This window comes from Trichomycterus rosablanca, chromosome 24 (genome assembly GCF_030014385.1).
Source record: "Trichomycterus rosablanca isolate fTriRos1 chromosome 24, fTriRos1.hap1, whole genome shotgun sequence".
Taxonomy (NCBI): Eukaryota; Metazoa; Chordata; class Actinopteri; order Siluriformes; family Trichomycteridae; genus Trichomycterus; species Trichomycterus rosablanca.
In genome coordinates this window covers 3,854,326-3,877,253 of record NC_086011.1, presented here as the reverse complement: position 1 = coordinate 3,877,253, position 22,928 = coordinate 3,854,326, and the positions used below count along the sequence as shown (strand labels likewise).

Sequence of the window (22,928 nt, the reverse complement as noted above, 5' to 3'; positions counted from 1 at the left end):
AACAGTTGAATCCAGCAGCCAAGTGTTTTTATTCTCGACCGCTTCGTTCCTGCTCAGACTGACCGTTGTGGTTTTGGCATCTTTTCTTCTCGGTCTGTTACAGAGCTGAAGCTACAGGGTATCATTTGATATCATCCATGAGCTATGTTTGAGTGCTTGAGTTTTTTTTAAATACTGAAGCAATGCAAGTTTGTTTTGCACTGTTCTGTTTTGTCCCAGGTTTGTTATTTTGTGTTTCTTTAAACAAGGGTTCATCACAGTACTGAATCGGGAAAACATTCAGTTGTTCAGCAGTGATTAAGAACTGCGGCCACTTTTAGATGCTTGGATGGTTCTCCTGTCTGTACCTTCTCTAAAATCATGCCTCCAGTAAGCACAGCATTCAGACTCAATGTTTTTCTCTAACCATGAGTGGATGTTTAAAGCCAACGTTACATCATGTCATCTCTTTCATGCTTGCATACCTGCCTGATCCTCTGTATTCCTAGAACTGAAAAGCAGGTGTTCAAGGTCTGGTATGCGTTTACGTTTAAACGGACGAGGATTTTCTCATTTATAATTTTGTCTGAATCTACTTGGAAAGAAAAACTGCCAAAAGTCCTCACACACGTGGAAATGCTGACTTCATCATCATTTCATGTTTAGGATTGTGTACGAATAATTCTTTCTTGATATGCCGGTTCAGAAAACCACTTCAGTTTGTCCAAATCTTCCTGACAAGCTGTGGTTTGGAACACTAGAAATGCTTAGTGTTCATGATTGATCCCAGGTTGTTTTCCAGTCATTAAGTCTATCCTGTGGCCTTTTGTTTATTTGTATGTTTTGCCTGGTTTTTGTCTTGTGTAACAAAGTTGATTAAAGGTAAATGGGTTTAGTACAGCCCTGAAGGAACTCACTACTGATTGTTTTGATACAGCAGTGCTTTGCTGTTTTCTTGCCACTTTTGTTCATGCTTACTGCACAGATACTCAATTCCTTTTTCTTATTACAACTACTTAACCTTTACGTGTTTGTTGTAGAGATGTTGATTATTTTGAAAATACACACACAGAGCTCACTCTGCTTCTCATGTTTATATAACTGTTCTACCTAATCGCCATGGATGTTTTTTACAAACATTATTTGATTAAGCCCTTGATTAAGATCTGTTGGCGTACAATTCAGGGTTGTGTTAGACATTTTTATAGGTCACTAGAAGCTTGTTAGTAATCACTCACAGTTAGTATGTCCAGTGTTGATTGCTTATCAGATAAAATAATATAGCTTTGCTATTTTAGAATAGAAGTTTATGCTTTAATAATTGCCATTGGGCTACAGATTATATATATACGGTTTAGTGCTGGACAGTAACACGCTACAAAGATTTCTGTCATGGCGTTTGACTATTTTGCACTAGGGTGCATTCATATGTTTATATAATCTGACAGATTCATTTTGGTGGCTCACATGCTGTTTACCTCTTAGTGATGAACCACCATAAAGTGGCTTTGTTTACTGAAATCATGTGACGTTTGTATGTATCTTTACATCCTGTTTTTAATCAGCAGTGGCCCAAATAATTCAGTGTTTCAATTGGCTATTTTATTTGTTGTATACAATAATTTAATGTGTCTTTATTTGCTTAAATTGTCTGATTTTGCCTGCTTGTTACACACCTCAAGTAGGTGTTTTTTTTCCCCGGTGAATTATTCAAGCCACTAGTCCGGGTCCTTGGCGTGTGGAGTTTGCATGTTCTTCCCGTGTCTGCGTGGGTTTTCTCTGGGAGCTCTGGTTTCCTCCAACAGTCCAAAGACGTGCAAGTGAGGTGAATTGGAGACGCACAATTGTCCATGGCTGTGTTTTCAATTAAACTTGTGGACTGATGAATCTTGTGTAACAAGTAAATACCGTGTGTAAAACATGACGTTAAAATCCTAATACATAAATAAAATTCAAGCTACTAACATTCCCTTAGTACAAATGTTCTATAATCCTCTACTGATACAGAATCCTGGGCATGAAAATGGCCTGATTTCATTACTCTGCATCACTTAATTATGCTATTTAAGCCAGACCAGGTTAGAAAAGCTGAAAAGTTAATTGTTGTTCCCCTTGAAAGCTTTAATGGCACCCTTCATTTGCACTTTGTCCTCTGATCAGCACTAATTTTAGCTCTATAATGCTGCATGGCTGGCAGTCAGGACGTGATCCAAAGTGGCTCCTGGATTGTAAACAGAACCGTCACTGCAGGAAAGAGGCTTAGTGGACTCATCCAGTCCTGTTTGTGTCTCTTATGGTTTCATTCAGTTGCCCTCAGTCTTAGCCCCAGGTCCCCCCTCCTCCTGTTTTTTCGTCTAAACCACGCCCTCTGTTATTTTGTCAGAACTGCCTGGTGTTCGGTGCAGCAAAAGAAGCCAGGGCTTCTTTTCAGACAGCCAGGGTTAGAACTTGATGCTTTCTTTGGCGATAGTTTCGCTGCAGCACTTTGAAGCCTCTTGTTACCGGATCCCCTTCTGGAAGGCATCACAGACACGCACACTCGCTCTCAACACGCTGTGAATTCCTAAAGAAAGTGGCCAGTGTCTGGAAACCTCACAGGACCTGGTAATACAGTGTATCGCTCCATCCTCACTGGAGAAAGAGCGGGCAGTGTTTGGGGAATCTAGCAGCTGGATTTAAACACGCACAGCGTAAGTGCAGGAACAAGCTGAGGGAATTCAGCACTGTTCATTTGTGTTTCTGTCTTTATTCATTCTGATTACTTAAAATAATTTTGGTCTAATTGCTTTCTAATTGTTTGCCTTTCACTGCCTCATGACAGACCAGTCAAATTAACTTGCATTTTAAGAGCTAATTTAATCCTGTCCTGTAAAAAAATAACTACGATGGACGTGTAGTTTATTCACTCAGGTTTGTACTTTTATTGTACAGTTGTATGCAAACTTTTTGTATACCCCTAATTAAATTAGATGTTGTGTTGCCCCCCTCTTTGCCAGGGGGCAGTGGTAGCTCAGTGGTTAGGCTGCTGAATCAGTAATTGGAAGGTCATGGGTTCAAGCCCCACCAATGCCAGGTGCTACTGCTGGGCCCTTGAGCAAACTCAGCTTTACCAGACTGACACTTTTCCACGAGAAAGAGCTCAGTAGTCCTGTTTCTGTCTGATAAGATTGGTTGCACTTGTGTTTTGCACCAATAAACATGTTTTGTAATGTTAAAACAAGGTTTTAAATACTTATTGATTTTAGCTTTAGTTTGCTTCATTAATAAAAGGACATTTGTATAAATGGTATCATCATGGCTTGTTGGAAATGTCTGAAATTGTGCAGAGACATGCCTGCATTATTTTATTTTGTATTTATTTATTTGTTTTTTGCTCCATTCGGCAAATAGAACAAGGAGTAACATGATTTTCCTGCAGTTGTGGTCACTGTCCCAAGGTTCTGTTCATTTACATGCTTTACCTACGATGCAAACGCTGATGGAGATCTATTTTCAGCTCTGTGTTTTAGCTTTTTACTTTCATTTCACTCCAAGACTGCTTGCAGTTTCTTTACATAATTCACCCTTTACCTAAAAGTCATACAGATACTTTTTAACTGACTTTAGTTTTGCATGCTCAGCTCTTTGTCAGGAATCTGCCTGACAGTTTTCCTGGAAAATGAAGGGGAATAAAGGGAATAGTTGTACGTCTGTGGAATGCGGTGCCCCACACTCCAGGAACACTATTTCCTAGAAGTTAAAATTTGGTGTGGAATGTGCTGAAGAACTTCTATTGCAGCCTTTTACCTTGGGGTGATAGAAATAGGCACTAATCTGACGTCCAAGGTGTGTACTGTCATTGACCTATGTGATGTAAGTGCTAAATCTCCGCAAATCTTGTTTGCTGTGTACTAGCCACATTAGAGCACGCTGGAACAACTGAAGTGGGAATTGGAAAAGCAGTCAAGTACAGGACTGTAAATAATGTGATATTACGACTGCTCACAGGAGCTGTTCTTCATATTTGGGTCAATTGAAAAGGTTCAGAATCACTGAAATAAATAAACCACAGGCAAACTAGAATAATTTTCAATCCTGGTGAAAATGTTTCATGCCCGGGTGGCACAGCAGTAAAAAACGTTAGTCCACTGCTGCTGGGATCCAGGGTTTACATCCACAGCAGTGCTAACGGCCGGTCTGGTTGGCTGTGTCTGAGTGGGGATGGATTGGCGTTTTGTTTGATGGCAGTTGTAGCCTAGCGGTTAAGGTACTGGACTAGTAATCAAAGGGTCGCTGGTTCAAGCCCCAGCACTGCCAGTTGCCACTGTTGGGCCCTTGAGCAAGGCCCTTAACCCTCAATTGCTCGGACAATAAACTGTCACAGTACTGTAAGTCACTTTGGATAAAAGCGTCTGCTAAATGCTGAAAATGTAAAATGTAAATGTTTGTGGTGTTTTACTGCATTCGTCAGGATTAAGTGGTGGTTAAAACATACGGTACTAGACTGGTAATTAGAAGGTCGCTGGTTCAAGCCCCACCACTGTCAGGTTGCTGCTGTTGGGGCCCTTGAGCAAGGCCTTTAACCTCAATTGCTCAGACTGTATACTGTACTGTTAGTTGCTTTATATAAAGGCGTCTGCTAAATGCCAAAAATGTGAATGTATTGCTGTATTACTTCACGTTAAACGCACATGTTGATCTGTTTGTTTGTCATTTTTAAAATTTTTATTTATGTTTTACACAAATTATACAGAGTTCACGTCCCAGTTTAAAGGTAGAAACTCTGCTTAATGTCTTACAGTAACTTGACTGATGTTGTCTGGAGAAGCTTTAACATACCGACCAGCCAGTAGCTCCATTGAGATTTAAACCCTGAATCAAGGCAACCCAAATAAAAGACAAAATGTAAAAAAATATGTATCAGCACTAATTAGAATAATCTCCAATACTGATATTGATCAGATACTGACATTAACCAGGTCATCTCACTATGTACACATTATGCTGGCTGAAAGATCTTGAAGTTCACGTCCACTGTGCAGGATAATATTTTTTATGTCACTCAGTATTAGAGCCACTAAATTAAACAGGTCAGAGTGTCAAGTAAGCCAATCTAATCCAATACTAATCAGGGTCATAAACCCACATGCTAATCCACCAGTACATGTTTCAGTACATATTCAAAGGCATAGCTGCTCCATAGGAGTAACGGGCTCCTTTCTAGATGCCAGTGTTGTTCAGCGGGGCCCTTTTCTCTGGGACATTCTGTGGATGCCTGGTAAACACATGGTTTACAGGGTGTGACATGGGGCCGACAGATATTTGTTCAATGCAAATGTTTGGATTGCAGAAAGACATGCGCCGCCTGGGTACTGACACAGTTACTGTTCCTGATGTGCAGCATTGATTTAGGATGTACTAATCATGAGCTGAGAGTTGTTAATGTTTGTTTGTTTATTAGGATTGTAATGTCATGTTTTATACTTTGGTTACTTTAATGACAGGAACGGTAGTTACTCATTACACAAGATTCATCAGTTCACAAGGTTATATCAACACAGTCATGGACTGTGGATAGTGTCTCCAATTCACCTCACTTGCATGTCTTTGGACTGTGGGAGGAAACCAGAGCACCCGGAGGAAACCCACATGGACACGGGGAGAACATGCAAACTTCACACAGAAAGGACCCGGACTGCCCCACCTGTGGATCGAACCCAGGACCTTCTTGCTGTGAGGCGACAGTGCTACCCACTTAGCCACCGTGCCGCCCGAGTTGTTAATGTGAAGTGAGCAAATTGTAATATAAATGTTTAAATGTATAGCAGTTCAAATGTGAAGTGGAAGAAGAAGAAAACACTCAAAACTCCAGTTCAAATTTTCGTTTAAGATTCAAGAGGCTTTATTGTCATTTCAGCTATATACAAGTACATACTAACACAAAACAATGTTCTTCCAGGACCAGGCTGCAACACAGAACACAATTTCAAACAGCACAATATACACAGTGCAGATAAAAACAGTATAATAAATAAAAGGTTCATTTTCACACCTAAAAAAGTGAAGGGGACAAGGCTAAAAGACACTACAGTGTAATGTTGGCCTGTACAAGGTACTAAGTAAATGTAAAGTGAGGAAATAACACACTTGTCTTGATGTATTTAAGCAACAGTGTGGGGTTTGTAAAGCAGGAGACATATTAGACAAAAGTGCAAAAGCAGCTGTGTTATCAACCTGGTCGGGCATCCAGCAGACACAAATTCACCCAGTTCTTCACTGCTGATGCTGATCGATACAGCCCTTTGTAATACTTCACCACCAAGATTAAGATTGTAATTACATATCTGGGATGGGCAAAAGACTTGGCATTTACTGTAGTGTGAATGAACTAGCAATATAGCACAGAGCCGGTCAAGACAACTGAGCAATCGACTGTTCAGACCCTGTCCTAGTGAGAACCTACACAACCGCAAATCTCATTACTTGCTTTATCTCAATCGCCTTTATTTTAGGGCCTTGAAGTTTCTCATCTGGGACGTTGATTTCAGTCAGTATGCTGGAACGGTGGCTCGTTGGGTAGTACTGTCCCTCACAGCAAGAAGGTCCTGGGGTCTGTGTGGAGTTCGCTTAATAAATGAAGTTAGTGTTAATGATCTAATGCTAGGTGGTTTTTTAAAGCATATTCTGTCAAACTGAATGATTTCATGCTGGAATTCTCAAACCGAAAGCTCATGTGACCCTGCTTCTATTTTAGTACTGATCAGTCCCCAGACCCCTTGTGTTTACAAACTGTGGGAATAACATGTGTGGCTGAAGTTTGGCGGAGAGCTCCATGTGTTGTTCAGAGCAATGCAAAATATTTATTCCATCTACTAGATTCCTGTTCACTTAACTGGGCCACTTGATACAGTAGAACCTCATTAAAAAACTCCTGTTATCAGCAAGTAGGTTAATAAACATGCAGCCTGAACATTGTATAAGAAAATTATAAAACATTTACATTAAATAGTTCCTAATGAAAAATATTAACAAAATGTGTGGCATGTGCAAAAATGTTGGCTTAGTTATTTTTCATGTTCAGCAATATGTTAAATTAAGCAAAATAAATATGCAATAAATGAGCAGATACTGTTGTTAGCTTTGTTCTCTGTAGAAAATATGTTTACTTATTTCCACTTAAACATTTAACGAAACATAGAATTTCACCAGGGCAGACCAAACATTTAAATAAACACTTACTTAGACGCTTGTTGGGCAAAACAGAAACCATCTGCCTTAATCCAAATGATATTAAAATGTATGAGATGCAGCACGACAAGAGCAGGTTTTATTTCATTCCAGTGTTCATATTCAAATGCATGAACAACATGAATAAACCCCTGGAAGAAAACAGATCCCACCGTCAGAGTTAATATGTTGAATGATCCAGAGCTGAATAAGAGTTGAGATTGAGGTGGGATGTAAATAGGTCTGTCCAAATGAATAAATTGTGGGTTTCAATGGCCAGGATGCAAATACTGTATGAGAAGCAGCAAGCTAAACAGTTAATGCCAGTTGGGTTGCAGGATTGGTGTAATGTAGTTTAATAGAGAAATATTGGGACAGTGGTAGCCTAGTGGGTTCAAATCCCGGCTCTGCTATGCAGCCACTGTTGGGTCCTTAACCCTGTCTGCTCCAGGGGCGCCGTACGATGGCTGACCCTGCGCTCTGTCCCCAGCTTCCAAACAAGCTGGGATACACGAAGAAAGAATTTCATTGTACTGTACACCTGTATATGTATATATGACAAATAAAGTATTAAAGTATAGTAGTAGTAAAGTATATCATCAAATATGCCAAGTTGTTTACCTCACAGTAAAATATTAACAACTACGTAATTGAATAAGATTTAAAATAGTAACAATAGTTATTCCTATTTAAATAATTTTTTATCAGGGTCATGGCAAACCTATTTTTAGTGTGAAACACTGGGTGCAAGGCAGGAAAACCCTGTACAGAATGTCAATCCATTGCAGGGCGACATGGGCAACATTTTTAGCTGAATTCTGCAAAGATGCATCCCATCTAAGGAAAACAAGCGTTGATTCTCGGTTAAACGGAATACTTTTCATTCAAATTATTTGAATCATAAACATAAATAATTACACATTTAAATCACATCAATTTATTTATTAAGTTGCTTTTTAATTATTATTTTGCATATATTTGGCACGGTGGCTCGGTGGGTAGCACTGTCACCTCACAGCAAGAAGGTCCTGGGTTCGATCCCCAGGTGGGGCGGTCCGGGTCCTTTCTGTGTGAAGTTTGCATGTTCTCCCCGTGTCTGCGTGGGTTTCCTCCGGGAGCTCCGATTTCCTCACAAAGACGTGCAAGTGAGGTGAACTGGAGATACAAAATTGTCCATGACTGTGTTTGATATTAAACTAGTGAACTGATGAATCTTGTGTAACGAATAACTACCGTTTCTGTCATGAATGTAACCAAAGTGTGTAAAACATGACGTTAAAATCCTAATAAATAAATAAATAAATAAAATAAACCTTTGCACAGTTGAAGTGAATCGATTCAATTCAGTAAATGTAATTCAGTGATCTGACGTTCCATTTCAGTTCATAAAAGCCGCCCTGCATATAGTAGCTTTCTAGTACAGGACAATGGAATGATCACGTTTGCTATACAGCCTGTGTTATTAATTTGAAAGATATTCAGGGTTCAGTGATGATGACGACAGCTATACATTTATCCCTCCCACGACTCCCGTTCCTGTGCCAGTTCTGTTTCCTCGGTGGAGTGTGATGCAAAGGCAGTGAGTCATACACGAGTGGGTGCTGCATGACCAAAATGGTAACAGTACATTCCCTCATTTTACACACAAGCTCTACTCTGGCTGTTCCTCAAGCATGTTTTCCTCATCTGCAGTCCAGCCATGAGTCCTTAAAAAGAGTTCCTCTCGACCAAATGGAAAACAGCTTCCTGACCTTGTATTAGACACGTATCATCAATTAAACAGCTTTCATCCTTCACTCAGATCAAGTCTATGAAGGCGTCTAACTTTCACATAGAACACCTAGAGACTCCGCTTACAGCAGCCGTGCATACTATTCACTGCCTCAGCCTGTGATGAAGACATTACTGATGGAAGAGATGACGAATGTGAAGTTGGCCGGCGATGAGGAAATCTCCTCATGCACTAATCCATCACTAGTGTCCAGCGAGTCCAAGTTCACCGACACGACACGTCACTTGAAACCCAAGCGCTCAGCATGACTCAAAGTGTCTGCCTTTCCACTGAAAGGTCAAACGGCTGCAGGCTTCTCATTTTTTTCTGCAATGTGAGTGTTTGCTCCTTCAAAAGTGCTTCAGAAACGCTACGGAAACCTTAATAAAGCTGATTAAGAGCAACCCCTTAGTTTGCAAAGTTATTATTCAAGCAGGTAGCCGGTAACTTTTCGAGTGAGTGTAGAATCTCACATTATTATTATCTGTAGTGTTGATAGTATTGTTATTATTTTAAAAGGTTTAAAAAACTAAGCACTTGGTTGTCTTAGCAGGGGTAAATTACACTAGCCTACTAACGCAGAAACGAAGGGTTCAAATCCTCAGCGGTGCTATCAGCCGGTCGCGCATCTACATAAAGTCATGCTTAGGTATGTCTGATGGAAGGAGGATGGCTGTTTTGGTGGCTCTGTTTGATTGGATTGGTTTGTTGCTGCATTGGGCCCAGTGACACTGACCACGATAAATAGGTAGTAAAGATGAAAATGAATAAATGAATTAATCAATGAATGAAAGGTTGTGTAAGCCTCAAACATGTTCATCTGGCCACATCATTACAATCGGCTGCTTAGTTACTGCAGAGGTAGGAACTATTTCTGTCTCCTAGGTAATCATCTGACTAGCCGAAGGCATCGGAAGCCAGTTCAAAAGAAAGTATTAATAGACCCAAGATGATTAGAAACCCAAAAGTTTTTTACACACTTGTTTTCAAACATGGCTGAGTGTTCACTCCTAAATGACTTGTGTTAATAGTCTTCAGCTGTTGATACTAAACGTTTATGGAAGCCCATTCCTCCATACAGGCAATGTTTTTTTTTTCCTCTTAGATTACTGAGTGGGGTGTATTTAGGTCAAGTGTGTAGAGTATACCCGAGGGCATCTGTCTTGCTACGCTATTTGAAATCCCATCTGGCTGAGTTGCTCTGCTCCGTTTTTAAGAATTTATATGAGCTTCTTATTTACTTCAGCCTCAGTAGCGAACATTTCAAACCAGGAGATTTCGATCACACACCTTTTTTTTGCCTGTGTTGATGCCAATGGGATGGATCTGGCTTATGTAAGGAAGCCACGAGTGTACTGACAGGTCCAACTTCATCATCAACATCATCCTGGATTAGGGGTGTGACAGGAGGCCAGCCAATAGCCTTGTGTTGTGCATTGCACGCTCTTTATCCCTGGCTGATAGCTCAATCGGTTGTGTGGGTGTGTGTGTGTGTGAGTCTGTATGGATTGGGAAATGGATGGGGGTCACTTGTTCCTTTTCACTTGCCCCAGGCATCACTGTGCTTTGTTCTACATTTCCATTGGTGCATAAACATTAATGCATATTTAATTGTTTTTAATTAGCACCTAATTAATAAGATAACAGATTAGGGACATGGACAATAGAGCATGACTGGGCGAATTTCCGCACATTGTTTCACCGGTTACTGTGCTTTAGTCCTGCTCATTGTGATTTTAATTGATGCCTTTCAGTTTATCAGACATTTGGGTTTCCACTGCGCCCGCTTTTAATTAACATTGATTCCTTTGTAGCAGCTTGTTATATTGTAATGCTGTAAATAACATTTAAATGCAGATTTTTAGATGCACCTTTTTGTCCAGAATTCATGTGGGAATAATAATAGCATGTTTTATTTACATGATGGCGCACTACATTTACATTTATAGTTATTTAGCAGACGCTTTTATCCCAAAGACTTACAATTGAGAATAAATACAATTCAAACAACAGAGATTTAAGGACCCAACAGCAGCAACCTAGCAGAAGTAGGACTTGAATTGACAATCCCAACAATTGATTGTTAGACTTGTACTCTATCTGCCGAGCTAGCACTGTCCTGCAAATGCAAAATTTCACTTATACATTTATGTCATTATCAGACACTCACTCACTTTCTTAACCGCTTATCCAATTAGGGTTGTGGGGTGGGTGGGTGCTGGAGCCTATTTCAGCATTTCAATGGGCGCAAGGCACACAGTAACACCCTGGACGGGACGCCAGTCCATCTCAGGGCAGACAGACGCACACACACATTCACCTATAGGGCAATTCAGTGTCTCCAATTAACCTGACTGCATGTTTGTGGACTGTGGGAGGAAACCGGAGCTCCCGGAGGAAACCCACACAGGGAGAACATGCAAACTCCACACATAAAGGACCGCCTGGGGATCGTGCCACCGTGCCGCCCCATTATCAGAAACTTTTATCCTAATAATACAATTCAAGTAACTAAGGGTTAAGGCTCAGGGCCCAAAAGGGCAACTTGGCAGAGGTGGGGCTTGAACCAGCAACTTTCTGATGTTGTTCAGAACCTTAACCGTTTAGCTATCACTGTCCCGCTTGGGTAGCTCTTTAGTTAAAACAGTTTAAAACCGTTTTGTTGTTTTTACCCGAGTAAGTGTATGGGGTAGCTTGCCAGAGATCTGAAACAGCAGCCCTTCACCCCCATTTCAAAAATAATGCTGGCTTAAACATCATGGTTGAAAAATTTGCAATGCAACATTTGCTTTAGTGCTGCGCTTATGTGCCTGAGTGGCTTTTCCACAGGTCTTAAGTGGGTTAAAATCACAGAGCATGCGCTGATGGGTTTGATTCTGCAGTCTGAGGGTTTCTCACTGAAAAAAGTGCACTGTTTAACAAGATTGAACTGTCTGGATGTAAATAGTACTTCTACAGGACGTCATGCTGGTAATGATTTTGTTTCTAGTAGTTTTTTGACTCTGTGTGGTGTAATTACTGATGTTTGTTCTGTTTGTAAAATACTTTGTCTGATTTAATCTGAATGTAAACTGACTGTTGTTTGGTAGCAGTGTTTTAACTGTGCAGGGATTCTGATTAGACTGTAAGTCACCTTTCTCTTGTTTCAGCTGTTGGGTACAATCGAATTCCAGCGCTGTGCCAATTAGATTGTGGTGTGCTTTATGAGCTTGGCTTTGTCTTGCAGAGGGTATGACATTGTAATTGGACAGTATTGGGTTTTGGTGGTGTGTAATATCTGTCAATAGAAATGGGGAATGTAAAAATCCAAGTTTGTGCAGTCCGGGTCCTTTCTGTGTGGAGTTTGCATGTTCTCCCAGTGTCTGTTTGGGTTTCCTTCGGGAGCTCCGGTTTCCTTTCACAGTACAGAGACGTGCAAGCGAGGTGAATTGGAGATACAAAATTGTCCTTGACTGTGTTGACATTAAAGACTTAACTGCCTGTCCTGTCATGAATGTAACCAAAGTGTGTAAAACATGACGTATTTTACGAAGAAGTTTTAATTTAACGAAGCAAGTGCAGCAGCGGTCCTTGCAGTAGCAGTACTGACAGGATCTCCAGATAACTACAGCATCTCAACATACTGTATCATTTTCTCTCATCGCCCATGCCATCAAGCGGAGTCTGTGCCATAAGCTTTTTTTTTGGTTAAGTGGTCATGTCTCCAGTTCTTTTTATAACTGTTGATGAAACTTTCAATCATAGATCACTCGACAAGGAAGAAAAACATTTTCTGTCCAATTGGGAGGCTGCCATGATTGGATTCAGAATGGTGATGGGAGGTTTTGGTGCCAGATGTCAGGAAGCGATGGCTGTTTTGTGCTTTTGAGGATAAACAGTCCAGTGTAATAGTGGCTCTGGACTCCTGGCACAGAGATTAGTGGATTCTGAGTGGCCTGCTAAATGCTGTGTGCTAGTGCCGCTTGTTGGCATGTGTGTACCAGCCGAGTGCTAGGCTCACGTAGGCCGTCTTATTGTGTTTGTTCTGTGGGCTGCGACTTGTTTGCTGTATCCTAAGCAATCTGTTTCCATGTGTGTTTACAATCTGTTGTGGTTACACGGTGATGTTTTACAAAACCGAAGCTAAACCTTCGGTTACAAACCGTTTTCCATTTCCTTTTATATAAACTCACACGCTGCCTCTTTTTCTTCCTCCAGGAGACGACTCTAGGGGCACGGCGTCCTAGCGCTTTCCGCGCCGGGATCGATTGACTGGCGGGCGTGGCCGTCGGGCTGGCTCCTCCCCCTCCTGGCGGCAGCGTGCGCTCCCAGCCGCCACCTCCGTGCACCCCGCGCTCGCCCGGCTTGCGCGCCCGAGCCCATGCCCCCAGCGCCACGTGGTCACCCAGCGCCATGTGCGTCCCGCACACCATGGAGACGGGAAAGCACCACAACACGCCGGACACAGGCCAGGGTCAGGGGCATGGCCAGGGCAGGCGCTGTGGAGGGGTGCCGCTCGAGCCCTTCGTCCACCAGGTGGGCGGCCACACCAGCATGATGCGCTACGATGACCACACCGTCTGCAAGCCGCTCATCAGCCGCGAGCAACGCTTCTACGAGTCACTGCCGCCCGAGATGAAAGAGTTCACGCCCGAATACAAAGGTAACGGTTTTTGGTAGTGGTCATGTGATAAGCAGATCTGCTGACATACAGTTATTAGTTATTCATTGACTGCACATGGGCCTGTTCCAATTATTACACAATTCAATAATCACAGTTATTTTTGGGATAGAAAAATCGTTTGATTATAATTTATAATATTAATTTTTGTATTAAAATCCACTAATGAGACAAAGCATTAGGATCACCCCCATGGCACATCTAGGACTATCCACCTTACAACAACCAGAAGCATCCAGACCTGCTGGTAATGTCCTAGTACCAGATACCACCAGATTTCTTCATCTGCTTTGTGTCATGTTTAGTCCATGTCTCGGTGGGTCGGAGCTGTTTTGACAGCATACTAGTTGGGTGGTCCTAATGTTTTGATTCAGTTTGCATACCCTACATGGTCAAAAATATGTGGACATTTAATTGGAGCTTGTTAAACATCCCTTTCCAAAATGTTCTGTTAAAAGAACATTTGTGAGGTCAGGCTCTGAGAAGGTTTGACATGTAGTTGATGTTCCAGTTCATCCTAAGGGTGTTCAGTGGAGTTGAGCTCAGGGTTCTTTGCAGCCAGCGAAAGTTCGTCCACACCAAACTCCTCGCTTTCACACATCTGTTAACGTAATCACTTGGATGCCTACTAACTTAAGTCTTAACATAAAGTAACCAGAAAAAAGACAGACAAAACCTTGATGGAGTTTACCAAAAGCCCTCTTTATTTTGGACACATTATGAAAAGAACCAATTTATGTGTGAAAGAGTTGAAGGTAAAAGAAGAAGAGGACGGCCAGCAACAAGGGGATGAATAATATGAGAAAAAACAATGAACAAGCCAAGGAAGCCTGAAGATCCAAACAGAAGACAGAATGTTCTGCAGAAACACTATTAATATTGTCGCCAGATGTTGAAATCAGCTTGATTGCATAATAATAATAATAGCATTAGTAGTAATAGTAGTAGTAGTAGTAGTAAAGTTTTTTTCATCCTGACGGGCTTTGTGAGAGTGTTGAAGCAGGTGGTGTTGCTGGCGTAAAGCCCCAGGGTCCTGGTGACCTAGGTTCAACTGTTGCCTCAGTTTACAGTTTGTAAGGCGTGATCTTGCTTGCTAAGTAGTGCATCTGTTTGTTTTTTCCTGATTCCTATCAAATGGCAAGCTGCTGCATAGTAATCAGTGCTGTCACGTCTTCAGGTCATTCTAATACTCTTACAACAGCAGCTACATGGCACAACAGATGCTGGGACGCCAGGCTATATTTGTCGCATGTGCAGAAGTGCTTGTTAAAGTTTATCGCACCTGATAAATAAACATCATAAAGTCTTCCCGTGTCATTCCCCCACCCCCTCTGCTTCCTGCATCGGCCAGACACACCTACTGTTTCCACTGTGGCTCCACCACAAGCTTTCACTCAACGGCCTACGTGTTGCTAGCCTGTAGAGCCTGCCAGGTATGAAGTACTTCCTCCCGAAAAGGATGTTTAATAGTGGATGGTATCAAGGACACCTCCATTTATAAATCTAAATTTCAAACTTGCTTCCTTGTTTTGATTTTTTAAAGACTGATGCCATCTGTGCTTTAGCAACCATGAAAAACACAACTGTGGGCCAGGAGCATGATGAGATGTTATGACATCCAGTGTCTAAGTTGATGTTAAGCAGGGCTGATAATTGAGTTTTTTTCCAGAACCCCTAGATCTCAGTGTTTATTAGAGCGAGCTTTGATGTTTCTGTGTAATATCGCCCTTGTCCTTTGATAATAACTTAACGTCAGCAGTAATTGGGCACGGCTTGTTTTGCATCACAGGGTTCATGTTAGATAGGGGTGTTTTGGTCATTTTGAGGTGTACTTGAGGACTCCGACTGTCAGGTGTCTCCCCTGGTGAGAATGCAGCTTTTTAAAATGGTGTGCACTTACATTACCCCTATTCATAAGAATTGGTGCATGTATTTTATATTGGCGCTTCAGTTAGTCAGTTAATTTTTAACACATACATTTTAAATATCACTGTAGGCCCTTTTTAACCACCCAAGTGCAGTATGCAGCTAGCTAGTTTTAACTAATTATTTACCAATCTGGTCATTAATACATTATACATTCATTGACTTGTTTTGTTTACCTGCTGACAAAAGATTTACGTCGGTGTACGAGCAAAGCTGGGCACGTCAGAGGCACATTTTGGATTTTTATGCACATGAAGAGCACAAAGCACCTAGTGAGAGTGTGAGTGTTTTATATTTACATTTCTGGCATTTAGCAGATGCTTTTATCCAAAGCGACTTATAGTACTGTGACAGTACATTGTCTAAGCAAAGGCCCAACAGTGGCAACCTGGCAGTGGTGGGGCTTGAACCAGCAATCTTTCGATTACTAGTCCAGTACCTTAACCTCTAGGCTACAACTGCCCTTGTTTTATGCAAAATTAGCTGTGTGTAGTTGTGTGTGCTGGTAAGTAACGCTAGATCTATAATGCTATCCTGATTTGTCTTAAATGGCAACTGACAAGATGAGCTTTTTAAAGCATGTTCTCATTATTGCCAGTGAATACCGACCCCTCTCAATCCTATTAATAGCTATTAATAGCTAAAACTAGGTCATTACCTTCTGCTGATGGATTTTACAGTGTGATTGGACTTGTAAAGCTCATGTGCCAATTGGTCGTCCTTAACACAGAAACATACGTGACATTGTGTAAACTCGTCTCTCAAAGCCCATTTAGCACCTGGCCTGTGCCCCCCTACCTCTTTGTCACTGTTCTGGATTCACAGCATGCCTTCCTCATGAAGTGACTCTTAACCTCGTGCACCAGTCGGAGTAAATAAATACGTACGAGTTAAACACCCTGTGTTGGTTTCAGTACGTGCTTCAGTCCCTGCTACAGCTCGTTTTTTTTCCATCCGTTAGAATTCGTCCCTGTTGTGGGTGGCCGTGCAGGCGAATAAAAATAGGGCTGTCCCCGCCTGTGAGTTACAGGCTCGGCATTGTTTATACATGACGGTATGCTCGGAAGAATTGGCTGCAAACGTTAAAGGTATGTGTAACACGGAGTAAAGGGCTATAAATAGGTACAGGGAGCTGGAGTTGCAGCTAGATAAGGCCCATAGCACAACAGTGATACAAACAATGGCTCCAGCCAGGCCCGTAACACTGGTAACTATGTGGTGTCTGCTCTTGATTTTAAAATACACACAAGGTTTTTGTTTTTCTGTTTGTGTATGTAAGCTTTTTTGGAGAGGTATCATGGTCTCTGGAATGTCATCCTGATAAATAGGGCTGCACTCAACTGAAACATACTATTTAGAGATGAAGGTAAAGTGCTTTTTACCTCAGAACCACGGTTTTGAACCAACCAGTGCAATTCATTTTTAATGGCATCCGTTTTGCGTAGCCATTACTCATCATGAGCACAGATGGGGTTTGTTTGGAGCTTTCCTAAGACTGGCACATATTAGCACATTTCCATATGTTTTCAACACTACACTGGGCTTCGTCTCGTTTGACGTTTGTTGGTTTCAAGATTGTTAAAAGCATCATCTCGGTACAAAAGTACCCAAGTTAAAACATTAATTAATTCTGTTTGTCAGTGGTACCAAATTATATTGGTTCTACATAAAGCCCACATCTACAAGTCTCTGTGTATGTGGCTTGCAGGTTTGTAAATGTCGACTTAAAGTCAATCAGGTGTACTTTTTAGTATTGTGACTGCAGTTCTGTTACTGACCTGTTACTGAAATGTAGTTGACAGAATATATTTCACATATTTATGGTTGCATTTTTGGAATCTGCTCACTCTGCTCCCTTCTAAATTATACTGTAATCATTCAGACCAGATGAATTATTCACCACGTCAAAGCTTCTATTCAAACAATGTGTCGCATCTATCCTTGGATTTGTTTGTTTTTTTAAGACCCAAATGCCTGAGCCCACAGCCTGAAAATAAACCATGTCCAAGGACTGACCTCCTACGCTGAAGCTCAAGCTCACGTCCCGTCATGCTTGAGGAAAACAAGGCCAGGGATTAAACCAGTTCTGCATCTTTTAAGACCTTTAAACAAGCCAGATTCTTAGTGCCCATTAAACTGAGCCATACTTACCATATTAGCACTGTGTTGTAGGAGCTTAATTTACTGACTTATAAATGGCCCAGCGTACACACACAGTGCTGATGTCAGAGCTGACCGGCCTGTCTCCATTCATTAGCTCCAATAACTGCCATGACATCACCAAGAAGGGATCACTGAGCTAAAAAGGCCGGCAGTAGCTGCGAGTCAGCAGGATGATGCATGATTTCCCCCTCGTGCCACCTTCTCCTCTTTCTTGCTCCCTCCCAATCACACGCTGCACGCGTCCTTCTTTACTTTCTCTGTAGAGATGTGAACCGTCTTATAGCGCCATCAGTCACACTGACCTCATCTACACTCAGCCCTTCTTTTTTGGTATGTGTACCTCCTCTCGATTCAAAACACAGTTGAGGAAGTGTCTTAATTAAGCAGGATTTCTAACCATGTGCAGTTTGTAAGCTTGCAAATGTAAACTATCTAAACTAAAATAAATGTCCAATAATAACAGAGTTAATAGAACAAAACAGCTAATTGCCCAAATTTACGAATATTGCTACTATTGCATCCTTAATTCTGACTCTTTCGTGCTTGTGTGACCTGCGCAGGCGTGGTCCTGGTGTGTTTCGAGGGAGACATAGACGGCTACATTAACCTGGTGGCCTACCCTTACGTAGAGAGTGAATGCTTGGACCATGAGGACCTGCCTGAGAGGGACCAACCGCGCCGTAAACACTCGCGGCGCAGCCTGCATCGCTCCAGCAGCGATCACAAAGAAGACAGAGTGGCTCATGAGAGTGACAGCAATGACAAGTAAGCTTTTATAGTAATCAGAACCAGAATATAATAGAGTGAAGAGAATACAGGCAGCTCTGTGTGACTGTGTGATTTATTGCACTTTCAGCTGCCCCTTTATTGATGAGATCAGCTGAAGTGGACAAATGCACCGAAAATCGATACAGAGGGCGTAGCTCTGGCATACTTTAACGTGGCAATTTAAATAACATTTGTACACCATCACACTAGTAATATTTGATTACTTGACTCTGAAGTGGTTTTAAAACACACAAATCTTCTGCTTAATGCAGTGTAATTGCCTTGTGCAATTAGCTGGGGGATGTGCAACACACTTCCACATTAGTGCAACACTAAGCTGACTCGTTACCAGCTACTAGCTCATGTGTATAATATTTTTTTTATTATTCTACTCGTGCATTTCCCCTTTTTTCTCCCAATGAAGTCATATCCAATTGCACAGAAATATCACTCCTCACCACTGCAGACTCTTACCCTGTCCGAAAGAGGGCCATGCCTAATACACGCCCACTTCCATACGTGTATAGTAGCCAACCACTTCTTTTCACCTCCATGAGGTGTGTTTGAGGCCGTAACTAAAGCAGCAATGAGGAACTCTTTAGCCCGCCCACCCTCATTTATAGCCAGTTATGTCTGTGTAGGCGCCCAGCGAGCCGATAGCAGAGATATGAACTCGAGTGATCTTGAGTGATCTCGTGGTCAGTGGTGGGCTAGCGTGTATGTGTATAACATTTATAACTTTCCTTTCCTTGTAACAATATCTAATTAACATGCATCAACTTCTGTTACTTACAGTGGAACATGAGCTCTTAATTCTCTGAGCTCTAAACCGAGTAATTCTTAATCACTTGTGGCCTCATATGCTGGATCAATATGCTTTTGGCTCATAACCTACACTAAAGCAAGGATGGGCTGGATTTATTTCCACTGAGAATCTTGTACATGATTTTAGCTGGTGGGTCTCATTAGGGCAGGAACAAGCTCAGTTTAAATAAGAAGAGTCAATTGCATCTTATATTGTATGTTCACCACATATAGAAGAGTAATGGTGGTGTGCTATGGTCCAAATCACTCTTCTGTACTAAATAGTATGCCTAAATAGTGCACTGTAAATTACACCATGTAGCACACACAATGCTTCTCTAATGAACATAGCATTAACTAAAATTTATGAAGTGAACCGACTGACAGCTAGCAGGCAAGTTGATTGTAGAAATGAGTGGGATTTCTAAATGTGTTAACCAATTTATATAACCAGAATTAGCTTTCCTGAAAGAAATATGAGCCTTTTTACCACAGCCACCTCTGTATTGTAGTTCAATTTGTTCGTTATGTAATTGTCTGCACGCAGAGTAAATCTGATTAGTCCTAAATGAACATCTTTTTCCCCTCTGCACGCTCAGTTTCATAAATGCAACACAGCCATCGAGGCAACATGATATCTGGTGACTCAGAACACCGATGATGTAATCTTGTATCTGATGCATGCTTGTAGTATTAGTACCGTATCCCTGTTTCCCTGTCGTCAGTCTGCAGGAACTAAAGAGTCCACGGCTGGAGCTGCAGATTCACTCAGAAGTGCCCTTCCAGATGCTGGATGCGAACAGCGGCCTGAGTTCAGAGAGGATCAGCCACAATCCCTGGAGCCTGCGCTGCCACAAACAGCAGCTCAGCCGCATGCGCTCCGAGTCCAAAGACAGGAAGCTCTACAGTATCCTACTCTGAATAAAATGCTTAATCTGTTCATTTATTTTCACTAATGACTTTATTCTGACCTGGGTCGTGGTGGGTTCAGCTTCATATATAACCTTTAAACACAAAATATAATACAAGCATTCAGAGGGAAAAGTGTATATGAACACATCGTTCAGAAACCTGGTAGTTACATTGACATCCGGAGACATTCTTGAAAATGAAAAAATGGAAGTGATGTGAGGACCCAGACCTGGATAAAACACTTCTAATGAAGAATAAATGAAATAATAATTGGATGGATGATTCTTTGTGGTACATGCTATAGAGATTAGTGTTTTTAAAACCTGAGACTGATGTAAAAATACATTTCCAAATTAAGCATCATGTTTGCAAGCTTTTTGTGCTGTAAATCTGGTGAACACAGGGGTTTGTAGTCATGTCGGTGTTTAAAAAAAAAAAGTCAAAAAGTGACATGGATGAATAAATCTAAAATTGATCTGTGTGAAATTTCAGTTGAGAGTATAAAACAAAATCTTCTGCTGAATATTGAAAAAGTTTCATTCCATTTTTATTTTCATTTTTATATTCTGGTCAGGGACACAGTGGGACCTGTTTCCCATTTTGTACTAAACCTTAAAAGTCCCTTTGAAGAAAGCAAATAATCCCTCATGCAGCAGCAAAAATGAGAGATGGCTTATATTAGATTTTCCACTTGGCCTACACATTTGTGGCTTGTTTAACAAAGTTTTAAAAAGAGAAAATAGATCGAGGAGACGGCCCTGTGTTTGCCTAATTTCTTAATGAACGACTGTGCTTTGCCTCCTGCTAAAATCTCTCTCAAGGGCTTCCTTCAGACAGGTTGATTTATTAAGTCTGTCCCAGAAGTCAAAAATAATAGACTGACTCTCAGTGGGTGATGCTGTGCTCTAATTTCTAAATGAAGCTTTAGGCTCCAGGAATTGTGTGTTAGCGCTGGTTGTCCCTTCTGTCATGTATTTAATAGGGGTGCATCTCAGTTCTCATAAATGCATCATAAATGGTTCTGGGTGGAGAACCAAGCTCTCTTCTTGTACAAAAGATCTACCTTATTTGCATTGAATTGTAAGGCGCCTTAGGAGTCCCAGCCCTAGTTTTTGGAAGTAAGGTCGTACTATATCCTATACCATTTTTATATAGGATCAGCATCATGTGGGTTTTGGTGCTCGGGTGGCGGTTCAAATTTAGGCGGTGCTATTAACCGGCTGCTGATTGGCGGTTTTTGGGGGGCATAGCCGAAGCCCTGTGATGGATTGGGGCCCTGTGTGGGTGTAACTGCTTTGCACCTAGTGTTTTGTGTGGAACTGAACATTAGCCCACTACTGCTGGAATCCAGGGTTCAAATCCCCAGCGGTGCTGTCAGATGGTCTGTTGTCTACACACAGACATGATTGACTTTGTTGGGTTGGATGGCCGATGCCCCGTAATGGATTGGCATCCTGTCTGATGTGTTACTTCATTGTGCCCAATTATTCTAATATACTGTAATAATGAAAACTATTATAATTCTTGTTTTGCCCCCTGTTGTTTTATCATCATGTGCTGTTATTCATGTATAGTTCTTTAACCCAGCCCCCACCCTCAGAATTTCTCCTCCTTGAGAACGTGGTGCATCACTTCAGCTGCCCCTGCATCCTGGACCTGAAGATGGGCACGAGGCAGCACGGTGACGATGCATCCGAGGAAAAGGCGGCTCGGCAGATGAAGAAGTGCGAACAGAGCACGTCTGCCACTCTGGGCGTACGTGTGTGTGGGATGCAGGTAAAAATAACACCTGTGTGTTTGGTTTGCACGATGCAGGCGTATAAAAACATTCTGCCTGCATATTTTTATTCGCATGGACAGCTGTTCCTGCACCTGGTTTTGCTTTCTGTATTAAACTGAGATAGAAATGATGCTGAATAATTGAATTACTTGTGGTTTTGTTTTTAACTTTCTTACTAAAATGTTCAGGATAGAAATGATATGGTTGCGCAGTGTTAATTTTCTGCTAAATGTGCATACACAACCTTCAGGGGTATATCTGCTGCCTCATACACTTTAGTGCTGAGCTCAGGCTCCTGTGCAGGAAGTGGCTTTCATTAATGGCTTTTCCCTTTTCTAAATGCAGAGCTTGACAAGAGCTCTGTGAAGTGAGGAGTGAGGTTTCTGAGCTGAGTGAAGTGGCTCCCATTATAGCTGTCCACTCTGGAAGGGTTGAACTGTTTTACTAATGGCTCAATCTGTGGAACGGAAGTACTGTTACAAAATTCAGCCGTGTAGATAGATCAGTGTGTACACATTGGTGAACACGGGTGCTCAGGTGGCACAGCAGTACATTTTGCTAGGCCACTACCGCAGGGATCTGAGTTTAAATTATCAGTGGTGCATCTACATACAGACATTATTGGTCTGAGGTTACTGAGGCCCCACGATGGGTTGGCATTCTGTCTGGGGTCTGTTACTGCATCGGCTAGTGATTCAGGGGAAACCGGATCCACTGTGTCCCTGACCAGGATAAAGCGGTGGTAAACATACAAATGAGATTAAATTCCCTAACATAGCTTTAAAAAAAATTAAAATGTAGCAATGTGGCTCACAACATGTCAGTAGACTGGATTAAATTGAATGAATGTTTGGTACGTCTGCATGGGTTTTCCCCGGGAGCTCCGGTTTCCTCCCACAGTCCAAAGACGTGCAAGTGAGGTGAATTGGGGATACAAAATTGTCTATGACTGTTTGACA

The 22,928-nt window shown here is 41.7% G+C and overlaps 1 protein-coding gene across 2 annotated transcripts in view; it reads left to right on the top strand.

Annotated features, from left to right (window-relative positions):
- ip6k1 (inositol hexakisphosphate kinase 1) overlaps positions 1-22,928 on the top strand; it is a 28,407-nt gene that overhangs the window by 2,231 nt on the left and 3,248 nt on the right. For both annotated transcript variants that reach the window (XM_062986722.1, XM_062986723.1), the window contains exons 2-5: positions 13,154-13,598; positions 18,266-18,470; positions 20,003-20,184; positions 21,790-21,965. In XM_062986722.1, the coding sequence (XP_062842792.1) occupies positions 13,349-13,598; positions 18,266-18,470; positions 20,003-20,184; positions 21,790-21,965 (813 nt within the window). In that variant the 5' untranslated portion in view covers positions 13,154-13,348. The remainder of the gene's footprint in view (positions 1-13,153; positions 13,599-18,265; positions 18,471-20,002; positions 20,185-21,789; positions 21,966-22,928) is intronic.